Here is a 10,116-nt window from a genome sequence, read left to right on the forward strand (position 1 = left end):
GACCCGCTCACTGGACAAGGGTTCCTCCCAGGAGACGCCCGAGCGGAAGAAACGGGCTGTGAGCCACGCCCTTTCACCCTCCGCTACCCCGCCCTGGGCTGGTGAAGGTGCGCGTAAGGATGAGGACTACTGAGCCCTGAAGAAATAAATCCTTCCCCTTTGACCCCAAGGAGGATTGCCTGTGAGGATCTTCAACGAGTCTACCCGTGTCTAGACACGGGAGCAGGTCTGTCCGGCACAGCACCTCCCTCAAGGAGGAGAAGAGTGAGGAGAAAGGAAACTCAAGTCTGACCATTCTGTCCTGGGAGAGAAGAGGAGGATCTCATCTCTCATCTGTCCAAGCAAGGCAAGGAGACTTTCTCTCATCTTTCCAAGCAAGGCAAGGAGACTTTGTATAATTAGGAAACAAAAAGAATTTAGAAGGAATGAAAGCAGCCCGTAAGGTGCATTCCTAAGGACTGCCCATTGAAACTGACACAATTGCCCTTGTTTGATGAGAGGAATGAGCAGAGCACTGAGGTGGTGAACAGGGATCTAGTGAGACTTTCCCAGCATGTTTCTACCAAAGCTTTCTCTAAGCTTCTCGGAACACTCTCCTAATAAGCAGATGTTTGGCCCTTCAGAAAGTCAACAAGCAAAATGCCTTGAGTGTCCCAAAACACTGATGCCATGATGTTGGCTCCTGACTGGCCTCCTTTTCCTTTGACTGGACCACTGCCACCTCTCGGTAGCCATCGCTTTGATGATGCTTTGCCTTCGAGGTCATATTGGTAAAGCCATGTTCCAACTTCCGGTTACAATTTGTCAGAGGGATGCGTCAGGATCGTGATCCCTCCTGTTTAAAATTTCCACTGATAGCTCTCGTCGTAACTGCAGCTGATCTGGGCACAGTGGTTTTCACAGCCACTGCAGGATTCATCTCCCACATCTTCTCACCTCTTCTTGAAACAAGCTATACATTCGTAAAGAGTTCATTTCTTTGGGGTAGTGTCCTTAGAAGCTTTTGTGAAAACATCAATGATTTCTTCATTCTTCCACCCAAGCTTCACCAGAAATTTGATGTTTGCTCTTGCTGCAATTTTCGTGGAATTCATGTTGCTCTGATAGGAGTCCTTTTCAGTGGATGTCTCATCCTTCTCAGTGCCTCAAACTCGATCTAGTTCAGAAAGGTTATAAGAAGTTCGGACAAGTTTATTTGAGTGCAAACCAGTGGAAACCCATGCATAGTTTCTTCACCATGTGCATTTTCTATGAACCTTTTGAAGAACCCCTGTGTTGAACATTGCCCAAGTCGTGGGAGAGAAGTGGGTGCGGTCCACTTCCTGTCCTCAATTTGCCCGCAGCGGAGGAGTGCAGAGAGCAGGGAAACGCAACCCCAGAGAGATCCTGCCCTGCAGCATGCAGCAGACTGCTGGCCCAGTCCTGGCTCCATGGGGTGCTGTGTGGGCCCAAGCAAGTTGACCAAACTCCCTGACGCTGAAATGAATCCTAGGTGGCCCAATTCCAGTAGCCATTATAGGACTGCCCTGCAGGGACAGTTAATTAACTCAGGAAAAGCAACCTAGCTCCAAGGTTAGCAACCAGGAGTTCCAGTTGATTCCATTAGTGCACCCCTTGAGGCATTCCCAAGCTGGAGTCTGGTGGAAGATGAGGCTCAGTGTGATTGGATGGAAGCACCAACCTATCAAGGAGAAGTCCCACCCACTCTGCCCTGTGCGTCTATAAAGGCGACGGGTGGCGGCCGCGGCACTCATTGAAGCCGCCAGTTGGGAGAGGAGCAGAGCCAGGCCGGTGCTCCCGAAGGCAGCAAGATGTTGCGAGCCACAGCTCCCTGCTGGTTCCCACCTGGATACCCAGAAGCTAAGAAGGTGGCCGAGGAGGCGGCCCTGGAGGCAAGAAGCCGCCAGTTGGGAGCGGAGCAGAGCCAGGCCGGTGCTCCCGAAGGCAGCAAGATGTTGCGAGCCACAGCTCCCTGCTGGTTCCCACCTGGATACCCAGAAGCTAAGAAGGTGGCCGAGGAGGCGGCCCTGGAGGCAAGAAGCCGCCAGTTGGGAGCGGAGCAGAGCCAGGCCGGTGCTCCCGAAGGCAGCAAGATGTTGCGAGCCACAGCTCCCTGCTGGTTCCCACCTGGATACCCAGAAGCTAAGAAGGTGGCCGAGGAGGCGGCCCTCGAGGCTCCAGAATTCCCCCTGCCCTCTCATCAGCCTGCCCAGAGCTTCGGGCTCCGGGTGCCCCAGATGCACAACCAGGCCTCCGCATTTGTGGACATCCAGGCGGAGCCCCAGAACAGGGGTCCGGCGGTGCCCCCAGCGTGTCCCAAGGTGGTGACGGAGGCGTGCTACTTCCCTGCACAGAGGGGATCGGCCTGCTGCTTGCCAGCCGCCCCAAGGCTGACAGAGAGGCCCTCGGGAGTCCGCATCTCAGCCCCCAGGAAGAGGAAGACGATCGCCCAGTCTTCCAGCCCTTGCTTGGTCACAGGTTGCACAGATGCCAAGAGAACCCGCGTGGCCAGCAGCAGCCAACGCTCCAGTGGCTCCAAGGTCGGCAGACAGCCAGGGAAGACGCGCAACAGGTCAGGGATGGCATGCAAGACCACCACCACCATCAGCTCTAAGCGAATCGTCCGTCGTCCATCCTTACCGAGTTTGAAGAAACCTATTGTCCTCCGAAGGTCTGGGTGCCAAGTCCCCACCGTCCTCCGCCGAGGCTATCTCCAACTGTTCACCGAAGAGTGTCTCAAGTTCTGCGCCTCCAAGCAGGAGGCCGAGGAGAAGGCGCTGAACGAGGAGAAGGTGGCCTACGACTGCAGCCCCAACAAGAACAGGTACCTGAACGTGGTCCTGAACACCCTCAAGAGACTGAAGGGCCTGACCCCCAGCTCCATGCCGGGCCTCAGCAGGGCCGCCCTGTACAGCCGCCTCCAGGAGTTCCTGCTCAGCCAGGACCAGCTCGAGGAGAACGGCTACCCCTTCCCGCACCCCGAGCGGCCCGGAGGCGCCGTCCTCTTCACTGGCCAGGGGAAGGGGCCCGGCGACTCCTCCTGCAGGGTCTGCTGCCGTTGTGGCACCGAGTACCTGGTGTCCTCCTCGGGCCGCTGTGTACGCGACCAGTTGTGTTATTATCACTGGGGGCGGGTCCGCTCGAGCCAGGTGGCTGGAGGCCGGGTTAGCCAGTACACCTGCTGTGCAGCTGCTCCTGGCTCTGTGGGCTGCCAGGTGGCAAAGCAGCACGTGCGGGACGGCCGCAAGGACAGCCTCGATGGCTTCGTGGAGACCTTCAAGAAAGAGTTGTCCAGAGACGCTTATCCAGGAATCTACGCCTTGGACTGTGAGATGTGCTACACCACGCATGGCCTAGAGCTGACCCGCGTCACCGTGGTGGACGCCGACATGCGAGTGGTGTACGACACCTTCGTCAAGCCCGACAACGAGATCGTGGACTACAACACCAGGTTTTCCGGAGTCACCGAGGCCGACGTCGCCAAGACGAGCATCACCTTGCCCCAAGTGCAAGCCATCCTGCTGAGCTTTTTCAGCGCCCAAACCATCCTCATCGGGCACAGCCTGGAGAGCGATCTGCTGGCCCTGAAGCTCATCCACAGCACCGTGGTGGACACGGCCGTGCTCTTCCCGCACTACCTGGGTTTCCCCTACAAGCGTTCCCTCAGGAATCTCGCGGCCGACTACCTGGGACAGATCATCCAGGACAGCCAGGACGGCCACAACTCCAGCGAGGACGCAAACGCCTGCCTGCAGCTGGTGATGTGGAAGGTCCGACAGCGCGCCCAGATCCAGCCACGCCACCGGTCCGCCTCTCCCGCCGCCCTGGCCTGTCCTTGGCCCCAGGCCCCTTCCACAACCGCCATCAGTCCTGAGAGCTCACCCTGTCCACCTCGCCGCAAGGCCAAAGAAACCGGAGCAGTCGACGGCAGGAGAGGGCAAAAAGCCAAGAGTAACCCCAACCGGCCACTCCCAGTCCCCCGGAATCCCTGCCGCGGACCCTCGGGCCTGTCCCCATCCCTCTGCCCTTCCCAGACCTCTGTCCTTCCACTAATCGCCTCCCGCAGCACCGAGCCGCCACTCCCAGTCCCCCGAGTCCCTGCCGCGCCCCCTCGCGCCTGTCCACATCCCTCTGCCCATCCGAGACCTCTGTCCTTACAACACTAGCCACCCCACGTGGGACTTCCATGGCCTCTGAGTACAAGGCCAGCCCCCCGGCCCACCAGCTTTCTGAATGTGTGCTTACCTGTTTTTCTCGAGAGGCACCACAGTGAGGTGGGTGAAGCACTTAGGCTCTGGAGTTAGATATCTGGGTTCAAGGCCAAATTCCACCACTTACTAGGTTTCTAATATTGCACAGATAATGTCTTTGCGCTTCTACCTTTTGATCTTTAAAGTGTGATCAAAAGAGACTTAGACTCCCACATCATAATCATGGGAAACTTTAACAGCCCTCTGTAAACATTAGACAGACCAACGAGACAGAAATCTAAAAAGGATATCCAGGAATTGAACTCAGCTCTGCACCAAGCGGACCTAGGAGACATCTACAGAACGCTCCACACCAAATCGACAGAATATACATGCTTCTCAGCACCACATCACACTTATTTCCACATTGACCACATAGTTGGAAGTAAAGCACTCCTCAGTAAATGTAAAATAACAGAAATTACTACAAACGGTCTCTCAGACCACATTGCAATCAAAGTAGACCTCAGGATAAAGAAACTCACTCAAAACCGCTCAACTGCATGGAAACCGGACACCCTGCTCCTTAATGAGTACTGGGTACATAACGAAATGAAGGGAGAAAGAAAGATATTCTCTGAAACCAATGAAAACAAAGGCACAACATACCAGAATCTCTGCGTCACATTTAAAGCAGTGTGTAGAGGGAAATTTATAGCACTAATTGCCCACGAGAGAAAGCAGGAAAAATCAAAAATGCATACCCTAACATCACCATTAAAAGAATGAGAGAAGCAAGAGCAAACACATTCAAAAACTAGCAGAAGGCAAGAAATAACTAAGATCCGAGCAGAACTGATGGAGATAGAGACACAATAAACCCTTCAACAAATCAATGATTCCAGGAGCGGGTTTTTTGCAGTGATCAACAAAATTGATAGAGCACTAGCAAGACTAAGAAAGAAGAAAAGAAAGAAGAATCAAACAGATGCAGTAAAAAATGATAAAGGGGATATCACCACCGATCCCACAGAAATACAAACTACCATCAGACAATACTATCAGCACCTCTAAGCTAATGAACTAGAAAATCTAGAAGAAATGGATAAATTCCTGGACGCATACAACCTCCCCAGAGTAAACCAGGAAGAAGTTGAATGCCTGAGTAGACCACTAACAGGCTCTGAAATTGAGGCAATAATTAACAGCCTATCAAGCAATAAAACTCCAGGACCAGACGGATTCACAGCCGAATTCTACCAGAAGGACAAGGAGGAGCTGGTACCATGCCTTCTGAAACTATTCCAATCAACAGAAAAAGAGGGAATCCTCCCTCACTCATTTCATGAGGCCGGCATCATCCTGATCCCAAAGCCTGAGAGAGACACAACCCAAAAAGAGAATTTTAGGCCTATGTCCCTGAGGAACATCGATGGGAAAATCCTCCATAAAATACTGGAAAACCGAATCCAGCAGCACATCAAAGAGCTTATCCATCATGATGAAGTGGGCTTCATCCCTGACATGCAAGGCTGGTCCAACATATGCAAAACAATAAACATAATCCAGCGTATAATCAGGACCAAAGACAGAAACCACGTGATTATCTCAACAGATGCAGAAAAGGCCTTCGACAAAATTCAACAGCCCTTCATGCCAAAAACTCTCAATAAATTAGGTATTGATGGGACATCTCCCAAAATAATACGGGCTATTTAGGGCAAACCCACAGCCAATATCATACTGAATGGGCAAAAAGTGGAAGCATTCCCTTTGCAAACTGCCACAAGACAGGGATGCCCTCTCTCACCACTCCTATTCAACATAGTGTTGGAACTTCTGCCCAGGGCAATCAGGCAGGAGAAAGAAATAAAGAGAAATCAATTAGGAAAAGAGGAAGTCAAATTGTCCCTGTTTGCAGATGACATGATTGAATATTTAGAAAACCCCATCGTCTCAGTCCAAAATCTCCTTAAGCTGATAAGCAACTTCAGCAAAGTCTCAGGATACAAAATCGAGGTGCAAAAATCACAAGCATTCTTATACACCAATAAGAGGCAAACAGAGAGCCAAATCATGAGTGAGCTCCCATTCACAATTGCTTCAAAGAGAATAAAATGCCTAGGAATCCAACTAACAAGGGATGTGAAGGACCTCTTCAAGGAGAACTACAAAGCATTGCTCCACGAACTAAAAGAGGAGACAAACAAATGGAAGAATATTCCACCATCACGGATTGGAAGAATCAATATCGTGAAAATGGCCATACTGCCCAAGGTAAATTATAGATTCAATGCCATCCCCATCAAACTACCAATGACTTTCTTCACAGAACTGGAAAAAACTGCTTTAAAGCTCATATGGAACCACAAAACGGCCCCCACTGCCAACATAATCCTAAGCCAAAAGAACAAAGATGGAGGCATCAAGCTGTCCGACTTCAAGCTACAGTAGAAGGCTACAGTAACCAAAGAGCATGCTATCGGTTGCCGTTTTGGTTACCGTAGACCAATGGAACAGAATAGAGCCCTCAGAAATAATACGACACATCTACAACCATCTGATCTTTGACAAACCTGACAAAAACAAGAAATGGGGAAAGGATTCCCTATTTAAAAAAATGGTGCTGGGAAAACAGGCTAGCCATATGTCGAAAGCTGATATCGGATCCCTTCCTTACACCTTGTACAAAAATTAATTCAAGACAGATGAAAGACTTAAATGTTAGATCTTAAACCATACAAACCCTAGGAGAAAACCCAGCCAATACCATTGAGGACAAAGGCATGGGCAAGGACCTCATGTCTAAAACGCCAAAAGCAATGGCAACGAAAGCCAACATTGACAAACAGCATCTAATTACACTAAAGACGTTCTGCATAGCTAAAGAAACTCCCATGAGAGTGAACAGGCATCCTGCAGAAAGGGAGAAAATTTTTGCAATCTACTCATCTGACAAAAGGCTAATATCCAGAATCTACTAAGACCTCAAACAGAGTTACAAGAAAAACCAAACAAGCCCATCAACAAGTGGGGGAAGGATATGAAGAGACACTTCTCAAAAGAAGACATTTATGCAGCCAACAGACACATGAAAAAATGCTCATCAAAACTGGCCATCAGAGAAATGCAAATCAAATCCGCAATGAGATATCATCTCACACCAGTTAGAATAGCGATCATTAAAAAGTCAGGAAACAACAGGTGCTGGAGAGGTAGTGGACAAATAGGAACACTTTTACACTGTTGGTGGGACTGTAAACTAGTTCAACGGTAGTGGAAGATAGTGTGGCGAATCCTCAAGGATCTCGAAATAGAAATACCATTTGACCCAGCCATCCCATTGCTGGGTATATATACCCATAGGATTAGAAATCATGCTTCTGAAAGGACACACGCAGACGTATGTTTATTGCGGCACCATTCACAGTAGCAAAGACTTGGAACCAACCCAGATGTCCATCAATGATAGACTGGATTAAGAAAATGTGGCACAAATACACCATGGAATACTATGCAGCCATGAAAAAGCATGAGTTCATCCCCTTTGGAGGGACACGGATGAAGATGGAAACCATCATTCTTAGCAAACTATCGCAAGGACAAAAAAAGCAAACACCGCATGTTCTCATTCATAGGTGGGAATTGAAGTATGAGAACGCTTGGACACAGAAAGGGGAACATCACACACCGGGGCCTGTCATGGGCGGGGGGAGGGGGAGGGATAGCATTAAGAGATATACCTAATGTAAATGACTAGTGAATGGGTGCAACACACCAACCAGGTGAATCTTGGAAGGCAAAAGCTACTGAATTTAGCGAATTTGTGGAGGCATTCCCAGAAATCAGCCAGGTGAAGTATCACACAACCGAAGACTGCACAACTCCTGTAAGGCAGCACGATGCGGCAAACCCAGACGGCCACTCTTCTCACCCCTCCTCCGTTGGCTGTTCTGGGTAACGAGGTTCAAAAGTCACCTAGGCAACTGCCAAAATAGCTGAAATGGAGTAAGGGCTTCAGGCTGGTGACTAGCAGAGGTCCACCTGACCCCCGTAAGCTGCTGAACAAGAAGGGCTGCCAGAAATGTCCCCCTAGGGAATTTGGTGGAGACGAAGACCCGCTCACTGGACAAGGGTTCCTCCCAGGAGACGCCCGAGCGGAAGAAACGGGCTGTGAGCCACGCCCTTTCACCCTCCGCTACCCCGCCCTGGGCTGGTGAAGGTGCGCGTAAGGATGAGGACTACTGAGCCCTGAAGAAATAAATCCTTCCCCTTTGACCCCAAGGAGGATTGCCTGTGAGGATCTTCAACGAGTCTACCCGTGTCTAGACACGGGAGCAGGTCTGTCCGGCACAGCATCTCCCTCAAGGAGGAGAAGAGTGAGGAGAAAGGAAACTCAAGTCTGACCATTCTGTCCTGGGAGAGAAGAGGAGGATCTCATCTCTCATCTGTCCAAGCAAGGCAAGGAGACTTTCTCTCATCTTTCCAAGCAAGGCAAGGAGACTTTGTATAATTAGGAAACAAAAAGAATTTAGAAGGAATGAAAGCAGCCCGTAAGGTGCATTCCTAAGGACTGCCCATTGAAACTGACACAATTGCCCTTGTTTGATGAGAGGAATGAGCAGAGCACTGAGGTGGTGAACAGGGATCTAGTGAGACTTTCCCAGCATGTTTCTACCAAAGCTTTCTCTAAGCTTCTCGGAACACTCTCCTAATAAGCAGATGTTTGGCCCTTCAGAAAGTCAACAAGCAAAATGCCTTGAGTGTCCCAAAACACTGATGCCATGATGTTGGCTCCTGACTGGCCTCCTTTTCCTTTGACTGGACCACTGCCACCTCTCGGTAGCCGTCGCGTTGATGATGCTTTGCCTTCGAGGTCATATTGGTAAAGCCATGTTCCAACTTCCGGTTACAATTTGTCAGAGGGATGCGTCAGGATCGTGATCCCTCCTGTTTAAAATTTCCACTGATAGCTCTCGTCGTAACTGCAGCTGATCTGGGCACAGTGGTTTTCACAGCCACTGCAGGATTCATCTCCCACATCTTCTCACCTCTTCTTGAAACAAGCTATACATTCGTAAAGAGTTCATTTCTTTGGGGTAGTGTCCTTAGAAGCTTTTGTGAAAACATCAATGATTTCTTCATTCTTCCACCCAAGCTTCACCAGAAATTTGATGTTTGCTCTTGCTGCAATTTTCGTGGAATTCATGTTGCTCTGATAGGAGTCCTTTTCAGTGGATGTCTCATCCTTCTCAGTGCCTCAAACTCGATCTAGTTCAGAAAGGTTATAAGAAGTTCGGACAAGTTTATTTGAGTGCAAACCAGTGGAAACCCATGCATAGTTTCTTCACCATGTGCATTTTCTATGAACCTTTTGAAGAACCCCTGTGTTGAACATTGCCCAAGTCGTGGGAGAGAAGTGGGTGCGGTCCACTTCCTGTCCTCAATTTGCCCGCAGCGGAGGAGTGCAGAGAGCAGGGAAACGCAACCCCAGAGAGATCCTGCCCTGCAGCATGCAGCAGACTGCTGGCCCAGTCCTGGCTCCATGGGGTGCTGTGTGGGCCCAAGCAAGTTGACCAAACTCCCTGACGCTGAAATGAATCCTAGGCGGCCCAATTCCAGTAGCCATTATAGGACTGCCCTGCAGGGACAGTTAATTAACTCAGGAAAAGCAACCTAGCTCCAAGGTTAGCAACCAGGAGTTCCAGTTGATTCCATTAGTGCACCCCTTGAGGCATTCCCAAGCTGGAGTCTGGTGGAAGATGAGGCTCAGTGTGATTGGATGGAAGCAGCAACCTATCAAGGAGAAGTCCCACCCACTCTGCCCTGTGCGTCTATAAAGGCGACGGGTGGCGGCCGCGGCACTCATTGAAGCCGCCAGTTGGGAGAGGAGCAGAGCCAGGCCGGTGCTCCCGAAGGCAGCAAG

General features: G+C 50.4%; 1 protein-coding gene across 1 annotated transcript; it reads left to right on the plus strand.

Annotated features, from left to right (window-relative positions):
• Positions 1 to 1,811: 1,811 nt before the first annotated feature.
• Positions 1,812 to 3,830, plus strand: LOC134730932 (putative exonuclease GOR; the record flags this gene model as incomplete). The annotated part of the gene is made up of 1 exon (XM_063606606.1): positions 1,812 to 3,830. A coding segment is annotated over exon 1 (2,019 nt), but the record flags the coding sequence as incomplete, so codon positions are not given.
• Positions 3,831 to 10,116: the final 6,286 nt, after the last annotated feature.

Source organism: Pan paniscus, chromosome 7 (assembly GCF_029289425.2).
Source record: "Pan paniscus chromosome 7, NHGRI_mPanPan1-v2.0_pri, whole genome shotgun sequence".
NCBI classification, from domain to species: domain Eukaryota; kingdom Metazoa; phylum Chordata; class Mammalia; order Primates; family Hominidae; genus Pan; species Pan paniscus.